The 20,416-nt window shown below is 45.4% G+C and overlaps 1 protein-coding gene across 5 annotated transcripts; it reads left to right on the forward strand.

Moving 5' to 3' along the window:
* The first annotated feature begins 13,241 nt into the window (after positions 1 to 13,241).
* LOC136540087 (fluoride export protein 1-like) lies at positions 13,242 to 18,088 on the forward strand. 5 transcript variants are annotated; one of them, XM_066532094.1, is made up of 10 exons: positions 14,238 to 14,256; positions 14,345 to 14,470; positions 14,620 to 15,126; positions 15,234 to 15,311; positions 15,628 to 15,726; positions 15,833 to 16,025; positions 16,136 to 16,563; positions 16,667 to 16,901; positions 17,535 to 17,656; positions 17,756 to 18,088. In XM_066532094.1, the coding sequence occupies exons 3-8, from the start codon at positions 14,665 to 14,667 to the stop codon at positions 16,844 to 16,846; spliced, it is 1,440 nt and encodes a 479-aa protein (XP_066388191.1). In that variant the 5' UTR covers positions 14,238 to 14,256; positions 14,345 to 14,470; positions 14,620 to 14,664; the 3' UTR covers positions 16,847 to 16,901; positions 17,535 to 17,656; positions 17,756 to 18,088. The 5 variants fall into 5 exon arrangements, with proteins under 5 accessions (XP_066388178.1, XP_066388184.1, XP_066388207.1 ...); XM_066532081.1 differs by lacking the exons at positions 14,238 to 14,256; positions 14,345 to 14,470 and adding an exon at positions 13,242 to 13,396; XM_066532087.1 differs by lacking the exons at positions 14,238 to 14,256; positions 14,345 to 14,470 and adding an exon at positions 13,403 to 13,553.
* The last annotated feature ends 2,328 nt before the right edge of the window (positions 18,089 to 20,416 follow it).

Genomic DNA, 20,416 nt, shown 5'->3' on the forward strand with positions numbered 1-20,416 from the left:
ATCCAGACTTGCCTTGGGAATCAAATAGGTGAAAATGTGGAAGCATACGTGGACGATGTGGTGGTGAAAACAAAGAACCCAGACATCTAATTGAAGATTTAAAGCAAACCTTCGAAAACTTGAAGAAATGGAGATGGAAATTAAACCCAAATAAATGTGTATTTGGAGTTCCCTCAGGACAACTACTCGGATTTTTGGTTAGTCAGCGCGGGATCGAAGCCAGCACCAAGCAAATTCGAGCTATAACAGAAATGGGCCCACCTAGAAGTGTCAAAGATGTGCAGAAACTAACAGGATGCATGGCGGCCCTCAACTGTTTCATATCAAGACTCGGCGAAAAGGGGTTACCTTTCTTTAAACTACTAAAGAAGACAGACAAGTTCGAGTGGACAATAGAAGCCGACGAAGCTTTCAAAAAACTTAAAGAATACCTCACTTCATCGCCTATCCTGACACCTCCAAAGAAAGATGAAGATATGATGCTATATATCGCGGCAACTCCCACCGTAATCAGTATAGCAATAGTCATAGAAAGAGAAGAACAAGGGCGCGTATATAAAGTGCAACGTCCAGTATACTACATCAGTGAAGTACTGTCAGAATCCAAAATCCGGTACCCACACGTACAAAAACTACTCTATGCTCTACTCATTACCTCACGGAAGCTTCGCCACTATTTCGAAAGCCACAAGATTACCGTAGTGATGGATTTTCCACTCGGAGACATCCTACACAATAAAGACGCCACAGGGCGCATATCCAAATGGGCAGTTGAAATTGGAGCTCTTGATATCAATTTCACCCCACGGAAAGCAATCAAATCTCAAGCCCTCGCCGATTTCGTGGCCGAATGGACAGAGATTCAACAGCCCTTATCAGATACAATCCTCGACCACTGGAAAATGTACTTTGACGGATCACTCAAACTAGGCGGGGCCGGTGCAGGCGTTCTCCTCATTTCTCCAGAAGGAAAACAACTCAAGTACGTCCTTCAGATATTATGGCAAGCTACAAATAACAAAGCAGAATACGAAGCCCTCATCCACGGGCTACGAGTCACGATTACCCTCGGAATAAAAAGATTACTCGTATACGGCGATTCAGCAGTGGTCATCAACCAAGTCAACAAAGATTGGGACTGCACCAAAGAAAACATGGGTGCTTATTGTGCTGAAATACGGAAACTTGAAAAACACTTCCAAGGATTAGAAATTTTACACGTCCTACGCGATTCTAACATTGCAGCAGATGTTCTTGCCAGGTTCCACCCGGCGTATTCATAGAAGAGCTATCAGTTCCCTCTATCAAACAACCCGGTGAAACAACACATGAAATTCAGGCTAAAAGCGTTCAGATCTTGACAATCAACACTTCATGGACCCAAGATTTCATTGAATATATCAAAGAAAATAAACTGCCAGCAGATAAAGCAGAGGCCACACAAGTTGTTCGCAGAAGCAAAAACTACGTTTTAGTAGGGAATAAACTCTACAGAAGAGCAGCATCATCAGGAGTATTACTAAAATGTGTCTCATTTGAAGAAGGCAAAGAAATCCTAAATGAAATACACTCAGGTTGCTGTGGAAATCATGCCGCCTCAAGGACACTGGTTGGTAAAGCATTTCGCACCGGATTCTACTGGCCAACCGCTTTGAAAGACGCCGAAGAGCTTGTCAGAAAATGCAAAGGTTGCCAAATGTTTGCAAGACAAGCCCATATACCAGCTCACAATCTTATCTGCATCCCACCCGCTTGGCCTTTTTCCTGCTGGGGGCTAGATCAAGTAGGACCCTTGAAAAAAGCAAAAGGCGGTTTCGAGTACATCTTCGTAGCAATCGACAAATTCACCAAGTGGATTGAATACAAACCACTCGCGAAGTACAGCGCAACCAAAGCAGTTGAGTTCATCCAAGACATTATGCACCGCTTCGGCATGCCCAATCGAATCATCACAGATCTAGGCTCCCCCTTCATGGCTACGGAATTCAAGAGCTGGGCACAAGACTATGGTTTCAGTATAGACTATGCGTCCGTTGCACATCCAGAAGCCAACGGACAAGTAGAAAGGGCTAACGGACTCATACTAGCCGGATTAAAACCAAGGTTATACGAAGAACTAGTGAACTATGGGTCCAAATGGATTGAAGAATTACCGAAAGTAGTATGGGGGCTACGAACTCAAATAAGCAGAGCAACAGGCCACTCACCCTTCTTCCTAGTTTACGGGTCAGAGGCCGTACTACCCGCTGACTTGATCTGGACTTCCCCAAAAATAGAACAATATGATGAAGGAGAAGCAGAACACACAAGAAGATTAGAACTCGACAGCTCAGAAGAAGTCAGAATAAACGCTACCCTCCAATCAGCTAGATACCTACAAGGCTTAAGACGGCACTACAACAAGAGTACCCAACCGCGATCACTACAAGTTGGAGACTTAGTACTAAGAAGGATACAAAAGACTGATGGACGACATAAGCTACTCAGTCCATGGGAAGGCCCGTTCATTGTCACAAAAGTCATCGGACCAGGCACATACAAGTTGATGACCGAAGATGAAAAAGAAGTCAGCAATACATGGCACATCAGCCAGCTAAGAAGATTCTACGCGTAAAAACAACTCAAGAAAAAATAGATATGCAAGCCACAAGGGACCTACAATCAACGAAAGACAATACTCTTCAACAACATATGTATTAGTTTATACTCATGATCAATAAAGATGATATTCATCCACAGCATGTCTTGTCATGAACTCCAACGAGTTGTTTTCACGAAAAAGCAAAATGGCTAAAAACATGCCTGAGCATCCCGGCCGAGAGCAAAATAGCTAAAAAGAGGCTTGAGCTCGCCGATGAGGGTAGCTAAAAGCTAACACCCGAAACAAAAAAGCAAAATGGCTGAAAACATGCCTGAGCATCCCGGCCGAGAGCAAAATAGCTGAAAAGAGGCTTGAGCCCACCGATGAGGGTAGCTAAAAGCTAACACCCGAAACAAAAAGCAAAATGGCTGAAAACATGCCTGAGCATCCCGGCCGAGAGCAAAATAGCTGAAAAAGATGCTTGAGCCCGCCGATGAGGGTAGCTAAAAGCTAACACCCGAAACAAAAAGCAAAATGGCTGAAAACATGCCTGAGCATCCCGGCCGAGAGCAAAATAGCTGAAAAGAGGCTTGAGCCCGCCGATGAGGGTAGCTAAAAGCTAACACCCGAAACAAAAAGCAAAATGGCTGAAAACATGCCTGAGCATCCCGGCCGAGAGCAAAATAGCTGAAAAGAGGCTTGAGCCCGCCGATGAGGGTAGCTAAAAGCTAACACCCGAAACAAAAAGCAAAATGGCTGAAAACATGCCTGAGCATCCCAGCCAAGAGCAAAATAGCTGAAAAAACGCTATAACTTGCTGATGAGGGTAGCTAAAAGCCAACAAAAAGCAAATTGGCTGAGTCGACCGAAATTTAACTTCAAAAGATCCTCCAGCACTTCGTTCCGAAAAGCGAGAGGCTCGGGGGCTACATCCAGATAGGAATACTTTTTCCTCACAAAAGCACAAGCGCCACTCAAGAAAGCACTCGGACACCGAAGTTTGTCGAGGCAACATTCTATACCGAGTCGTTTTACATAGCGCAGGCGAAAGGTTGTTAACACAAAGATCTACATCTAACAAGTCATAGCACGGACAAAGCACTCGACGAATCACAAAGGAAAGAAGAAAATAAAAGTACTCGACAAATCGAGGGGCCTCATCAGAATAACGCACAGAGTTGTCTTACGGAGCAGAGACGGGAACAACACAAGGTACTCAGCAAGTCAAGTAACTTCAACCGAACCCATGCAAAGAATACATCGACAAAGATAAAGAATCTTCATTTAAAAAGAAGTGTAATATTACAAGAGGACGCTCAACCGAGTCAGGCGTTGTCATCGGAAAGGGAAATATCAATATTTAGACTATCTACAACCCTACTGGCTAGATCTTCAACCTCGGGCTCCATCCTTTCAACGGCGTCAAGATATTCTTGGCTTTCAGCTTCTTCTGCTATTTTGGAGAGAGGCGCTTCTGGAGCAAGGACCCGGACCTGGGCCAGCACATTCTTGGTACATACTTGGGCACACCTCTTCGCGAACTCTTGGAAACGAGTCGGAATCCGGGGAATGAACTGCGCCCAAGATTGCCCGTCATCCGCTGGAGTCCGAAGGACATCGGCCACCGAACGAAAAGATTTCCACAAGGCATTCCAATTCTCGGTAGCCGTCGCCAGCTTCCCGGACAAGCCTTCAATGGTTTTTTGGGCCTACACAAGATCTTTGTCAGCTCCACGCCTAATCAGCCTAACAAGGGCGAGTTCTTCCTCAGCATGAGTATTTACCTCCTCAGCTCTATTATGACTAGAACGAACAAGGGCCTTCATTTCATCAATACTCTCCGAGAGCTTTTGTTTCTCAACTCGGAGAGCTAGACAGAACACCAAAGAACAAGTCAGCGGAAAAAGAAGTCAAAATACAAGAAGAAACAGGCAGAACCCGCGGCACCTTTGCATTCATTCTTCGCAGACTCCACCGCAGCATCTCTCTATTTCTCCGTCTCCACTACCCGGGCGCGAAGGGCTTTCTCCTCCTTTTGGTGCAATTGACGCTCCGTCTCCAACTCAACCCGGAGAAGGTCAAGATCGGCTTTCAGAGCGTCCACCTCCGAAGACAACTTCCTCTCATTTTCAGATGAGAAAAAGAAGCCAGAATGATCACGAGAAAAAGACTGAGCAGAAAGAGGCAAAGAGAAACAAGGCGTAAGGATAGAAGAAAAACAAGCATGCAAAAGAGAAGTGGCAGTAAAACTTACCTGGAGCTTTTCACCAAAAGAAGTCGCGAGGGTCGACAAGCTCCCCCAGGCTGCGATCAGCTCCGATAACCGATGAGTGGCATCGAACTGTTGCACCACGTCATCGGACAGGGAGGGGCCGCCGGAGGCAAAAGAAGGGGAAAGAGAAGCCGGCTGGGGTGAAGGAGGAGCGACCAGAGCAACCTCTAGGGAAGCCGGAGCCAAACCCCCAGAAGAACCCGGCGCGACAGCCACAGTTACCTCCGGAGCGACCAAGTCCGCGACTCCGCTAGGTAGCTCTGAAGCCCCCGCCGCGACTTCATCAACAGAATGTTGTGAGTCTCGAGGCTCAGAACTCGTTGGCACGGCGGGAGGCAGAGAAGAAGTCGATGAAAAAATTAGAGAAGACGAAACACTGAAAAGTGATAAAAGGAAGCACCAATAAGAACCAGAGGAAGGAAGATAAAAGCCAAAAAGATAAAGCAAGAATCTACTCACCCGACTACTTTTTTCTTTGCGAAGCCAAGAGAAGGCCTCGCAGGGGGAACCACGACGGTGAAGACGTCCCCGCCACCCAGCGACGGGAGCGGGACAGCCGACAACGGAGCTGCGGAAGAAGCCGGAGCTGGAGCCATGGAAGAACTCTGCACCGGAGGAGCAGTACAGCTCGGGGCAGAGGCAACCAAAGAACTCAACCCCGGAGCTTCGGAAGAAGTCGGCACGAGAGCCTCGGAAGAACTCACACCCGACCTCCGATTACTTCAAAAAAGTTCAAGACTAAAATTAAAAACAAAGAGGAAAAATTCAATGCGACAAGAATATGAAAAACAACTCACCGCCGCATGATGAGGGGAACTTCATCATCCTCTTCTTCCTCAGCCAGCGAAACCAGAGCACCTGCTGAAAAAGAGATGAAAAGTACTCGGTTCAAGAGAGAAACATGAAAATAAAAGAACAAAGAGTACTAAATGTGCTCACCTAAGAGCATGCTAGCAACAACTGGAGTACCTGAGGGAGTACTTGGTTTGTGAGGCTTCTTAGAGACAGGCAAGCCAGATGAAGACCCGTCCATTCGCCCCCTCTTTGGGACACTGCGAGGACCGCGAGGGACTAGACGAGGAACATACTCTTCATATACATCAACAAATCTGAAAGAAACCCCAGGAAGGGCTATAAAAGTTTGAGACTTACTAATTGCAGAAGTACCGGCTAGACGATCCCTAGTCTCCGCCACAGCAGGGAGAACATCAAGGGGGATCGGATCAACAAAGTTCCACCCAAGCTCCTACAAAAAAAGACAAAACACCAAGACAAGGAAAAGCTAAGCAAGAACGGACGTAGCAAGAGTACATAAAGAACTCAAATAAAAAAAAAGGATAGACAACTCACAGCTGGGGGCGGGTTGTTGGCCGAGTACTCAGGGACGGCAGGAGGAATGACGCTCACTCCTTTCAGCATCTTCTAGAGACGCTCGAGTACCTCCTCACCGGTCAGCTCAAAAGCTAGGACCATGCGTGAAGGATCCTCGGCCCCAGAATACTCAAAGCCGAGATGTTTCCGCTCTTTCAAGGGCTGAACCCGGCGACAAAGAAAACTTGAGACAATACCAAAGCCGGTCAATCCCTACTGTTTCAGCGTGCTAATCCTATCATGGAGTGGCTGGATCGCTTGAATCTCAGCAGGAGACTCAAGCTTCTTGTCCCACCGGTCATTCGCCATGGGACCGGATCCGGAGTGAACAACAAGAGAAGGGATCAAATTGGCAGCGTAAAACCACTCGGCGCGCCAATCCTTGACAGAATCGACCAGGTCATATCAAAAAACTTGATTTTGAGACCCTGGCGAAACTGAATCCTGCAACCGCCGAGGGCACTGGTTTCCTCGCGGCGGGGTTGAGGTTTTAGGCGAAAGAAAAAATGAAAAAGAGATAGAGAAGGAGGGATCCCAAGGAAGGCTTCGCAAAAGGTGAACAAAAACAGAAAGATGGAGAACAGCATTGGGGGTTAGATGGTTCAAACTAACCCCGAAATACCCAAGAAACTGATGAAGGAAGACGGAAGCAGGAAGATAAAGTCCAGCGCGGACAAAAGAAATAAAAAGGACAATCTCACCAGGACCCGGGGCCGGAACCCGATGCTCGCCCGGAACTCTCCATTCAGCGATGACTTTGCTTTGGATCAAGCCATCACTAACGAGCTCGCGCAGCTGGTCTTCGCTGGTTGTTGGAGCCGGCCAAACCTTCTAAGCTGCCCTCATGGCCACGAACTCCTGGTTTTCAATCAAAGATAGGGATGACTCCTCGTCCATGAAGGTCGCCTGAGATTTGCTTGCGGTCTTCTTCTTTCCCATGAACTGGCGGAAGCAACAAAGGCGCTAAGGAGGATGAAGCTAGAATGATGGTGCTCAGGCGATGACGATAATGATGGCGGCGGGTTTTTGAGAACTAGGGTTTAAAGGCAAGAGCTGGGCGACAAGGGAAAGGAAGATAAAAGGTCTTTAAATAGATTTCTTAGTGATACAAACGGCCCATAAGGCCCGTTAAAGCACAGCGTGGGAACGCAACGGTCCATTTACCGACGCAGCTAAAACGACGGAGGGCACGAATCCACACAACGGTACAAACCAACGGGCAGATTTCAGACTTATCCACGCAGCACCACAACAGGGTTATCAGATAGCCACAAGAACAACTCGTTGAACCAAGAAAAAAAAGGGCTACCTCACGAGGAACAAAAGAACCCGGTTATGTAAGAAAGAACTCGGTAGTCTCATGAACGACAGGGATCACAACAGAAAAGTCAAAGACAACTCAGAAGACAAGATTCGTTACATTACAAGTGACTTCAAAAATAGAAGATTACAAATCATACAAGACCCAACGAACTCGGCACCACGAAAAGCAAAGTAGCAAAGAGGAACACGGACACGACTAGGCTTTAGAACGACTACGTGTCCCAAATTGCTACTCAGAAGGACAGACCGCCATCAGCTACACTGTTTTCTTCAAAGGACGAACGTAGTGCATCCAAGGCGGAAATCGGCAGCACGGCAGGGCAACATGGAGCAGAGAAGGCTGGCGGGCATCTGTCTACCCAAGACCGATGTGATGCTGGATATGGTGTTGATCTGCACCGGACGGTCTCAAGACAGGCGACGAGGATCAACCCAGAACTGCCGGATGAAGGAACAAAGCCTACATCACAAGACTTCCTCCAACTACCACCACGTATATCCTGGCACAATGCTGTCACGGGATTAGCCTACCTCTAATCCCTATCACAAGACTTCCTCCAGCTACGACAAGACACACAGAAACTACAAAACATGCCCGGGGGCTGCTCTACTTCACAAACTACCATGTTCATGACCACCAAGGCTTCAACAGAGTATCCAATGAATGAAAACAAGCACTCCGGGACAGTATTTATAGACCAAAGGATCGGTGCACATGGACTAGGAGTACCAACGAAATAAGCCTAACAAAGGACACAGTGAAAAGACATGACACAATAATGGACGACTCAGGCGAGAAGAGGCAGTACTCAAAGACGGGCATATTCGGAAGAATATACCAGCACAGTACAACCCGTGAACAAAAGGCATTTACACTCAACCACCACCATACAACTACATCTGACAATAGCAGACTATCAAAGAATACGCCAAGACCTCGCATCCGAGTTCTTCCCGAACAAAACAACACGGATATACGCTCGGGGCCTCGGCCAACATCATAGCTTAATCAACACTAAGCTAGGGAGCTTGGCCTTTCATTTCAACTACCCCCCGGAGGCTTGGAACCAAAGACAAAGGACCAAGAATACAAGAAGCTCAAGACTACAACGATGACAACACATCAAGACTCTTCATCCGACTTCTTTTCTAAAAGAGAAGAACTCGGAGAAAGCAGGATACATAGCCACAGAATTTTTTGAAGACAAGATTCAAGAGCCTCCAACTTTTTGTTCCAAATAGCAAGAGGCTCGGGGGCTACACTCAGTGAGTGCACTTTTTCTTCGAAAAAGCGCACGTCACCAAAAGACTTCCTCAACGCAGATCACTTCAAGACACTACGACAAAAAGAACCCGGAACGAGCCATATTCGAGTTCTTTTTTTCATAAAACTTCAACGAACAATCAGAGCAACTTCAAGACAAGATCCTCCAGCTCCTTGTTCCAAATAGCGAGAGGCTCGGGGGCTACAACCAGGTGGATGTACTTTTTCTTCAAAAAGCACTCACCACTCGAAGATCCCAAGAAGCGCTACAAGGTTTCACTCCAGAAAGTACTCGGATGACATTTTGTTCCTACTCAACAAGACTTGAAGAAGCAAAGCGAGACTTTCGGAGCTCAACCATGAAGTGCTCGGGGGCTTGTCGATGCGGGACCCACAGGATACCCTGCAAGGGAGAGAGAATATCTAGTCCAACTAGGATTCTCCCCATGTAATCTTAGTAGTATAGCTATTAAGTAATCCTACTAGGAAATCTCATTGTAAACGACTAGGACTCTGGCCTCCTGACTATATAAAGGAGGGCATGACTCCTGGGATAAGGGACACACGACCATTGTACAACACAACACTTGACAATCAATCCAACGCAAAGGCTAACGCCGACTGGACGTAAGGTTATTACTCGATCTACGATCGAGGGCCTGAACCAGGATAAATCGACTGTGTCTTGCGTTAACCATCGAGTTCGGCATACGCCGAAGCCCAAACATACTGCCCCGGGTACCCCCGTGGCAGGCTATCGGTGGTAAAACATCGACAACCGCCACACCACCTCCATGGATCTCGCGTCGTGCTTCATGGATCTCGCCGGGGTGGGGGAGAGGGCCACCGGATCTACAGCATTGGGGGCTCCTAGTGGGTGAGGATGCCGGGGTGGGGGAGGAGGACGCCGGGGTAGGGAGGGCGCGCGCCGGGATGGACAAGCGAGAGAGAGAGAGCGGAGCAGCAGAGAAGAACGAGAGAGAGGACATCATTGGGCAGGCGGCGCGTGCGGAACGAGGCGGCCATGAGTTGATTTTGTTTTTTATTTATTTAGATGAGCAGCGTGTGCGACAATGACGTAAAAGTTGTGGTGCACGCCATGCCACGCGTCCGGAGGGGAGTTTATTGTCGGACGTCTAGCATTTCCAATGGAAAAATAGTGATAGACATGGGACAGGTCGTGAGGGGCGACGGACTGGTGGGCAGCGGTGCCTGTTTCTCTCTGGATATGATCTGCGAGAGAGAAAGCAATAGAGATGAAGATAGATAGATTTAGGATTCTTATTCGGTTATTAGAATCCCTATTTAACTTACTCGAAGGTATCTATTTGAATTAGAATAGGATTCTTAACTATACTTGTGTCAAATCACTATATATAAAATAGGAGGGTTATAAACAAACTAAAAAAGACATCTATATTCACGGAGTTAGTTAGGGGAGGCTAGACCAAAATAAATGGTGAGAAATTTTGGGCTGAAATTTTACCTCTTTATTATTAGGTATAGATATAAAAATAATTTGGCTCAAATAAAACAAGAACATAACAAAAAATTGCAACCTATGTTAAATATATTTAAGAAATGCATGATCGACAATTACAGCATATACAACAGGAAAATGTTACTTACTGAACTGTTGTTCATCGAATACCAACTATCCAATAGAGATAAGTGGGACGCACAAAATCGAAATTGCAAGAGTTTGACGCCAGATTTGCTGAATAACAGGTGCCTAGTACAAAAATATATTTTGCAGAGATGAGAAAACAGACAAAGTGAGACATGAAGCAGTGGACTGAGCAGGTAACCGATAGCTAGACGGCTAATTGGCTAGCATACCATATGGATGAGTTGTACGGTTGTACCTAAGCAAATAATCAATCGGCACAACGTAGGAAAACCAGCAAACCATTATTTGCTATAAATATTGGAGATAACTATGTGCTATGCAGGTACTCCCTCCATCCCTAAATGTCTGTCATTTTCGCTTCTCGAAAAATAACTTTGACTAAATATATATTAAACGATATTAATATTCATGATACATAATTAATATCATTTGATAGATATTTGAATCTAGTTTTTTAATAAATTTATTTAAAGATAAAAATATTACATGTATTTTTTATAAATCAAATTAAAGTTATTGACATGTAAATCGTGGCTACGAACACTGAGGGAGTAGGAATTAGTGGGGAAAAGAGATGCTAGGTCATGTCAGCGATGTACGTGAATATCGAAATTTGTGCTGACAAATATTTAATATGTGGGTAAGCATGTAGCGTCGGAGAGCCTCCAGGCTCTCTCTCTCTCTCTTTTTTTTTTTTTTTTGTTTGAGAGGATCCTGCCTGGCTCCTTGCTTCTAGTCCCTTGTGCAGAACTGGGCCGTGTCGCATGTATTGGGCCGGAACCGGAGAGGCAACAAGTGGGTCGAAACAGCAAGCCCAAGCGCCTGCACGTGGGATCGTACGGCGATCCTTCTTCGGACTGTTCTATGTCGTTGTCGAAGCCAACTGCCGAGGATCTCGCCCTGACGCAAGTCACGGTCTCTCGCGTTCGCTTCGGTCGATTTCTATCCCTGAATCCCGAGTCCCGACCGCGACCGGCAACCCCAAACACTAGCGTTCGGTGGCGGTGGCGGCAACTGGGTGAGCGGCTCCACGGCGAGCGGCCTACGTGCGGGCAGCCGGGCGTGACGCGGCTCCGCGGCAGGCAACCGGAGGCGGACGTGAGGCCACGAGGGCGGGCGTCGGGCGGGGGCTAAAGATGGCGATAGCGACCCTCGACCTGATATCTAACGGGTATTTATTCTATTAGGGTTTAAATATGGACTAAACACACTATCTATGGGTACGTAAATAAATCAAACCCATCACCCATCGGGTACGTGGATATGGGTATGTTCCAGCAGTCCCCGTAACCGTTTACCCATAGGTGAAAAATACCCAGCCATTTGAAAGAGATCAATGCTCCGTGGTTAGACTATATATTCTGAAAAGTAATGCAGTAGAGAGAAACAAATATGCTTGCCAGTAACCTTGGTCATATTTGGTGCAAAAACCATAGCAATGTTGCGAGCATTCATCTTGTTGTAGCTTTCATTTTTCACCGCATCTGCCATGAGATTGATGGCCCATTCAAGTAATGCTGCTTTAATAGAAGGTAGGGTACTTGCAAGATGGCTACACTCTTCTTCAGTGTTGCAGTGCATCACTTGTTCTGGAGTCAACGAGTCCAATACTCCACTTGGAAGTTCCCGAAACCATGTCTATAATCAATAACTTCTACATTAATCATGACTAATGTAGAGGAGAAACTAAATAGAAAGGAATCTTAATTTGTAGAAGATATTATTATATGCTATTATTTGTCTAATTTTGTGTGCTCTGGTTAGTGGTGATTGCTGTTGAATTGTTGATTTTCATGTGCATGAATAAATTATTGGCGGGTACGGGTGACTCGACGGGTATGATTTACCTGGCCGGGTATGGGTCTAGGAAAAATTCCCCACTCATGATGGATATGGGTATTCTGATGGTACCAAATTTTTATGGCGGGATGGGTCTGGAGTGGCCATACCCGATGGAGATTTACCCATTGCCATCCTTAGCGGGGGCGCGAGGCGCCGTTGCGTCGAAGCGGCTCCACGCCGCAAGGGTGGGAGCTGGCTCCACGGCGCGCGCCCGGTGACCGGTGTGCTCAGGCTTCGGGGCGTCCAACGGGTTCTGTTCGGGCGTCCTGCAGAGCATAGACCAATGCCCGGCGCACGCCTTAGCCCTTGTTTAGTTTCAAAAATTTTTTTCCCAAAAAGTGCTACAGTACCTATCACATCGAATCTTGCGATACGTGTATGGAACATTAAATGTAGACGGAAAAAAACTAATCGCACAGTTTAGTTGGAAATTGCGAGATAAACGTTTTGAGCCTAATTAGTCCATGATTGAACACTAATTGCCAAATAAAAACGAAAGTGCTACGATAGCCCAAATTCTAAAATCCAGCCAACTAAACACGCGCTTAGTGTAAGTGAAATTGGCTATCTAGGTGATTCCATGTTTTCATTTTTAGATCTGAACCATGAAGAGGAAGAGTTTTCAATTATGTGTTATATATTTGATATATATATATTATGTAATTACGTCTATGCGGTATTATACATACTGAATATTAGGCTTTACATTTTGAATACCCAACCTCAAAATCTTAGGCCCTGTCACTTACTTGAGTTAATTTTAACGATTTTTCTTCCAGCTACTGCCACCATTTAACATGTTAATTTTAACGCTTTTTCTTGCGGCTAATGCCACCATTTAACATTTTAGCTTATTCTTTTACTGTGCCATACAGGCATACAGCTTGGCGAATCATACTAGTATGGCCAGGAACATTTTTTCTTATATAATATAAAAGGGAGGGAAGAGAAGCAGCACTATAAAACATTGCCCTGCCTAACTGCTGACGTGGACGAGACCTCAAGTCTGAAGACGAGGACCGAGGAGACAGAGAGAAGGCCCGGCCGCGCCACCCACCGTCGGCTCGCCAGTCGCTTCCTCCCTCCTCCTCGAGTTCCCAAATCCAAACCAAGGTAATTCTTGGAGCTCGTCTTTCCCGTTGTTCCCCGTGCATCCAGCTGCTCCGAAGATCTCTCAGATCTTCTTCTCCTCTGGCCCATCTCTCTTCATGTCCATGCATGGATGAACAAGAGACGGAGAGAGAGACCGAGATGCAAGCATCGAAACTAGGTAGGTGTGGCCACGTGAGGTTCGTCCATCCTGCTGATCTTCCTCCCACCTTACTTGACCATGGAACCTTTAGAGCTAAAAGGCACCGGGCACTGGTTAGATTAGGCTACTTGTTAATTAACAATTGGCATCGCGATTAGACTAGTGTTTTCAATTATGTGTAGATCTCTCAGATCTTCTTCTCCTCTGGCCCATCTCTCTTCATCTCCATGCATGGATGAACAAGAGACGGAGAGAGAGAGACCGAGATGCAAGCATCGAAACTAGGTAGGTGTGGCCACGTGAGGTTCGTCCGTCCTGCTGATCTTCCTCCCACCTTACTTGACCATGGAACCTTTAGAGCTAAAAGGCACCGGGCACTGGTTAGATTAGGCTACTTGTTAATTAACAATTGGCATCGCGATTAGACTAGACCAGTTGATTACTCACAATCAAACAATCAGTATCGAGATGTCAAAGGCAGGCACCTTTAGCGGGATCGATACTTTTCTTTTAGTCTATCTATTCAATTCAGTAGCAGAGTAATCAGAAGACGCCACTTGTTTCGCTCGCTTCAAAGGCGCTGTCACGGTTTCAGATATGTTTATATTTTCTTCTTTTCCACCCTTACTTTTTGATTAAACTAATTATCTGTTTCTGGTCTTCGTTTAGGTGTCCTTTCTCGCTCCTACAATTTTTTTCGCGTGTGCCATATGTGTTCCCGGTAAAGTTCCCTGTCCCTTTCAGGAACTCCGGACGGTTCCCATTTTTCTTTCTTTCATAAAAGTTCCATTTCGATGTTTGGAGAATAGTGACGTACATGTACTGCGAACTATTTGATTTGACTGAAGAAAAAAAAATGTTGCCTATAAACACGACTCTCCAGTCTCCTCCGTCTTCAGAGCTGTGATGTGATTTGTCCAGATACCTACAAAAACGTACCAAATCCTATCTTTTTGCCCTACTCATTGTTTGGTTCCCATGCTTCCATAATTTATATGGCCTGTGAATTTTAAATGAAGAAAAGAAAGGAAAATTATGGATCATGGATTACTGACTCATGTCATAACATTGACTTTTTGTGCAGGGTTGTTATCTGTCTTTGTAGCCGAAGAAACAATCCTGACAAAGAATGGAGAGCTCCTCAGCTAGGAGCAATGTTTCTGAGGGAAATAACCTGGGTTATGCGAGAAGCACATCTATGGATTCCACTGGTCCTCCGTTAGCTAGTAGGTCTGGCTCAATGTTAAGCAGGAGAAGCAGCAGACAGGGCTCAAGGGGATCCATCAGCCTCTCAAGGGATATGGGGGACTCCATACTGAGCTCGATGAGGCATTCTCTTCAGTCGGCGGATCAATTGCTAGGAGACATCGATAGCTCAGTTCTGGCTCAGCTCATCGAAAGTGGTCGTGTTCTATCACCCGAAGGCGATGTTGATGAGGATACAGCAAGAATCTCTGAGCATCATAAGATTGGCCCTCTTCCAGATGATGCAATAAAGCAAAACAGCAACAAATTTGCATCAGCACCTGCATCTTCAGCAGAGACAAAAGATACTACTATTTCTAACGTCCTAGCAGATTCATCTACCAAGGTAAAGATAGTAATTGAGTTGAGCAGCTGCTTATCCATTGATATATTGCTGAAAGGTTGTATTTTATGCTATATGTGCTAACATAACAATGCTTTGGTTTGCTCTAGGTTGAACCATATAAGCTTTCTCTGAGGCTCGACTATGCTGCTTACATGATCCATTTAGCTGTCTTTGGCTTTTTCGGGGTAACTCTCCAACATTTTGCATGAGGTTCTTTGTGGTAGCTCTTACTTAATCTATGCTGATCTAATGTAATGTTGCAACACTTGGTGTTTCATGCTTTTACTAATGGAGGTCCTGGACCATTGAAATTTAGAGAAATCTTACATTGATACTTTTGAGCACATACTGTACCAACTTAGGTGTCTGCCAGCACCAAGTACTGATGTGTGGATGTCTAGATCATTGAAGGATCTGGCAAGATTGCTATTAGAGGATGATTACCTATCTTGCATTATTCCAGTTCCCTTGGACTAATTATGCTTTTAAATAACTAATCAGGTATTCACAAGGTATGGGCTCCAAAAGCTGTTTGGCCCAGACTGCTTGGCACTCACCTCAGACCAAAGCCCGCTTTACCCTGACCTTCCATCTAATATGGTATGCGCAATCCTTTTAGTGTTAAAGTTACACCTTGAGTTGTAGAGAAACTACAGGGGATTTGATATGTACTAACTCATGTTGATTGCCAAATTTCTTGGGCCAGCTTGGATCTTTCTTGATGGGCTGGTTTGGTATCATATTCAAGGCTGATATACGATACATATCTGACCATCTTATCGTCGGAATCACAACTGGATACATGGGAAGCCTTACAACCTTCAGTGGGTGGAACCAGAAAATGGTTGGTTTGTCTTCCAAAGGCCACTGGGTATATGCTATAGCGGGCGTAGTACTAGGTATCTCATCATCATTTTTATGATAAAGTGCAATATGTCCTGAATTAGATATTATCAAACCAAAAATAGGAAGAAAATAATCCTTCTGATGGCTAACAACATTGATTCAGGGATGTTCATTGTCAATGAATCCATCACGATTGGTGCTGAGACGGGTGAGCGCCTACGGAGTTTGATCCTGAAATACATCACGGAGAAGAGTTTGATAGGTCACAAATATGACTGGAAGCACTGGAGGGTGGATACCAGGACTAAGCAGTTTGTGATTTTGTCAGTGATGATAATTTTGATGTCTTTCTTTTGGATTTTGAGCATAGTGTTGACTGTAGTAAAGATGCATAGTCTTGCTGACGGTGCTGTCCTTTGGATGGGCTGTTCGGTAGCACCTCCAGGAGTTTGGCTACGCTGGTACCTGGCAAGGCTCAATGGCCAGGGAATTGGCAAGCAGAGATCCTTGAAATGGCTGCCCATTGGGACCCTGGTAGCCAATGTTCTTGCTGCAGGCATCATGGCCATTCTTGCTGTAACCTCCAAAGCGGTATGGCCAAATAATTTTTCATACAAATTCACGATTTGTTGTGGGTATATTGACTCTTCCATACATTAGCCTGTATATCTGATTCGTTGATTTTTTCTTACAGGTACATACAGAGCGATCGACAACTATTATTAGTGGAATACAGCTTGGCTTCCTTGGTTGCTTGAGCACAGTGTCTACTTTTGCTGCTGAAGTGTATACAATGAGAAGAAGCGGGCAGATTGCCAGGGCCTTGTTTATGCCGCATCCACTTTCCTGCTTTCTTTTGTTCTGGGAACTCTAGTGTATTCTGTGCCAGTTTGGGAAAAGCATTATAAATGACCTCCTGCATCTTCCAGGTCAACATATTAGCAGATGGCTCAAATGTGCAATGGGAATTTTTCAAAAACATACTCTGTGTTTTTACATGTTGTATTAGTTTTGTCCTAAGTTAAATTGATAGTCAAAGTTAAGATTTAAGAATGTTTAACTTAAGAAAAAAACTAATACGACGTGTAAAAAAAATGGAGGGAGTACAAGATTGTGTCCCCGTACTAAGCAAGAACATCAAGACCTGAAAAAGTACAAGATACAGAGTGAAGAGCTCGAAGGTTCACAAATATGGAAGAGAGCACCAAATATGCAATTTAGTTGCACAAATATTTGCTGAATGGACCCAGAACCATCTATATACTTGGCTAGGAAAATCAGAGTAAACTCTGCTTAGTAGAATATGTAGTGGTATAGAACATTTTTTGTCTTGGAGAATGGAGTACATGTATGTTCAAAATGAGCGCACATATAGTATCTGTGAACTAAAATGGTATCATTAAGTATGGGATTTGAGATGTACATATATGAATTTGATTAGTGTGGGATTAGCTTCACTTGTATTCTCATGCTGTCCCATGTAAATGCAGGACATCTAGACATGTCCTTTTCTAGTTATTGACCTATTGGCTTAATTGAATAAAACCATTTGCTTTTGACAGTGTGTTGATTCTTTGTTTCAAGTGGCATGTACTCTTGTGAAAAGAAATATTATAAAATGTATGAAAGGATATATTGTTTTTGTGATGTTGAGAAATGTTTGCCAGTGGTACATGCATATACGGTAAGAATTCCAAAGTGTACGTCTTTAGATCTAAGAAGGGTATATAGAATATAATTGCTATTGCTCTTAATTTGAGGTTTCCTTTTCTATGCTCGTCAGGATGTGGCAGAAAAATATTCGGAGATCAACAATGTAAATACTTTTATCCAGATTCCTGAGCCAGCTGACATGCAATCTGTCGAAGAACAGAACGATCTCCTTGAGGATTAAAGAGTAGCTTTCTCTTTTTTTTTTGGAGGACCAGTGGCTTGTCACATCTTGTTCCCTTATTCAGAACAAAAGATTTATGCAAATGGTCCAGAAGTATATCATAATTTGCAATCAAAGTGATTATTTGTTTCATGTACCACAAAAACATAATTATATTCTCTTGCTGTAATGAGAGAAAAGAAAATGAGAATCTGTACATCATTCCTGAATGAATTCTTGGAATACATGCAGCTATAACATGTATATAAATTATTGCACAAAAAAATTGAAAAGCCTGCATCGTTCTTAAGAAGATTAGTTGGGAGATGATGCAAAATTCCTGTTCCTTCTGTATGTTAGCATGTGATGTGACAGCACATTGTTCGCTTGAGAAAAGTTGCAATTCTACCTTTTATTCCCCATCAATTGGGAAGACAAACAGCAGGACATCATTCATTTGAGAATATTCCTTGAATAGTCCTTACAATGATCTATTTTTCAATTGTGCCGAACACATCATAATTCCGATGTCCACTTGACCCCCTCATTGAGGTTTCTTTTGGATCAATACAGTCATGAATTCTGCGGGATGCAGTTGTTGTCGTCTTATCTCTGCTTATCGAAATGAATGGCTCCTGTGCATCGAACAAGCATGACCATCCTTCAACCTCATAAGTCAAACTAAGAACAACCATCCATTCATTCTGGATGGTCCAATCTAGCCAGTTGCTCCTCTACCTTATTCAACAATTCAATGTTCCCATGTATGGTGCAATTCCTAACAAGAACTTCCCAAACTCGTACGTTTAAAACTAAATGGTGAGCTTTTGATCCATTCAAGATGATGCATGGCTAACCAAATCAACCATACAAAAATAGTGCTCTTGTCCTGGAACAATCCTGTATCTCTCACTCATCAAATCAAAAAAATTCATCCCTTCTTCAACTAGGCCGCAGTGGCAGCAAGCCGTCAAAACCAGAAAGAATGTATTAGCATCAGGCTTCTGTCTTTCATGAATCATCTGAACAAACAATCCAATCGCATCCTATTCATGACCATGATGACACAGAGCAGACAACATGACATTCCATAACACTGCATTCTTCCTTTCCCTACCTGTTAGGCTGAACACCTCTATGGCACCAGACAAAAAGCTGCATTTTGAATACATGTCAATGATTGAGCTAATGATCATTGCACTTCGATCAAAACCACACTTAGCAACATTCCATGGATCTGCTGCCCAAGTTTCAGTGAACGCATAGCTGCACAAGCACTCAGGCAACAACCCAAGGTGATTTGATCTGGCTCCAAACCTTCCTTCATCAAGTGTAGAAACATATTCAGTGCATCCATTGGATGCCCATGGCAAACATATCCCTCGATGAGGGCATTCCATGAAAATGCATTCCTCTCTGGCATCTGATCAAAGAGCTGACGAGCGGTAGCCAGTTGGCCATCTTCAGCACAGGCACAAACTACTGTCGTCCACATATGCACATCCTTGATATGCATCTCGTCAAACAGCTTCCTAGCATCATCAACACAATGGCATTTTCTATAAACATCAAGAAGAGTGTCAAGGGCACTGTAGTTTAAGGTAGCTGGCCCTCGACTACGAAGCTCGTAGTCTCCGGCTGAGTCTTCCAGGGCGGAGGTTATACCCCTCTCAACCGGCTGGGCTAGGAGGCGTGGAGGAAGAAGAGAATAGGAGATTAATCTTGCCTTAATTCATTCTTCCCTGCTTACAGGAATAAATAGCCAATGGCTCAACCAACTATGGAAGGAATTCCCCTAATTATAGGACTAACCAAAACAGCCTCTAATCCAATCCCTGATTTCTAGCCACCGGAAGTTGCCCCTTCGGGCTGGTGGACCGCGCGCTCTGCGCGCTCAGCCGCGCGGCGTACGTCGCGGGCGCGCCTGCGCCCTTGCGTACGTCCGTCCACACATGACATCTCTCCCCACCTCGAAGTCCAGCTCGTCCTCGAGCTGAAAAGCCGAAAACCGAGAGCGGAAGTCATCCAGATCCTCCCAGGTAGCAGCAGATGGTGGCTCGCCCTGCCATTCGACGAGCAGCTGGCGCACGCCCCTGGCGATCCGGGCCTTGGCGACCTTGGCTGGTGCAGGAACAGCAGCCCCGTGCCGTAGTGGGGGTAGTGGTGGAGGGGTAGCCGGCGGTGTTCCGACGAACTTCCTGAGGACGCCGATGTGGAACACGTCGTGCAGCCGTGCTCCGGGAGGCAGCTGGAGGCGGACAGCCACCTCGTTGATCAACTCCAGGACCTGATACGGCCCGATATAGCGAGGCTTGAGCTTCCCCTTGGGCGCGTTGGGGAGGGACGCCGCAGCGCGCTGCCGAAGGCGCAGCCAAGCCCAGTCGCCGACCTGGAAGGGACACCGGGCGATGGTGCCGGTCGTAGATGCGCTTCTGTGCCACCTGAGCCTGCTCCAGGCGATAGCGGACGTCGTCGAGGAAGGCAGCGCGCTCCTCCATCTCCTGAGCCACCGCGGCCACCCGGGTCTCGCCCGGCTCATAGGAGCGAATGGTCGGGGGATCCCGGCCGTAG

This window comes from Miscanthus floridulus, chromosome 1, assembly GCF_019320115.1.
Source record: "Miscanthus floridulus cultivar M001 chromosome 1, ASM1932011v1, whole genome shotgun sequence".
In the NCBI taxonomy this organism is placed as follows: Eukaryota; Viridiplantae; Streptophyta; class Magnoliopsida; order Poales; family Poaceae; genus Miscanthus; species Miscanthus floridulus.

Bases quoted from the DNA above. Each gene is read 5' to 3' on its own strand.
- LOC136540087 (XM_066532081.1), top strand. From the start codon at position 14,665: ATGGAGAGCTCCTCAGCTAGGAGCAATGTTTCTGAGGGAAATAACCTG. The intron at 15,127-15,233 runs GTAAAGATAGTA...GGTTTGCTCTAG, and splicing joins TAGCAGATTCATCTACCAAG to GTTGAACCATATAAGCTTTC. The intron at 15,727-15,832 runs GTATGCGCAATC...TTCTTGGGCCAG, and splicing joins CTGACCTTCCATCTAATATG to CTTGGATCTTTCTTGATGGG.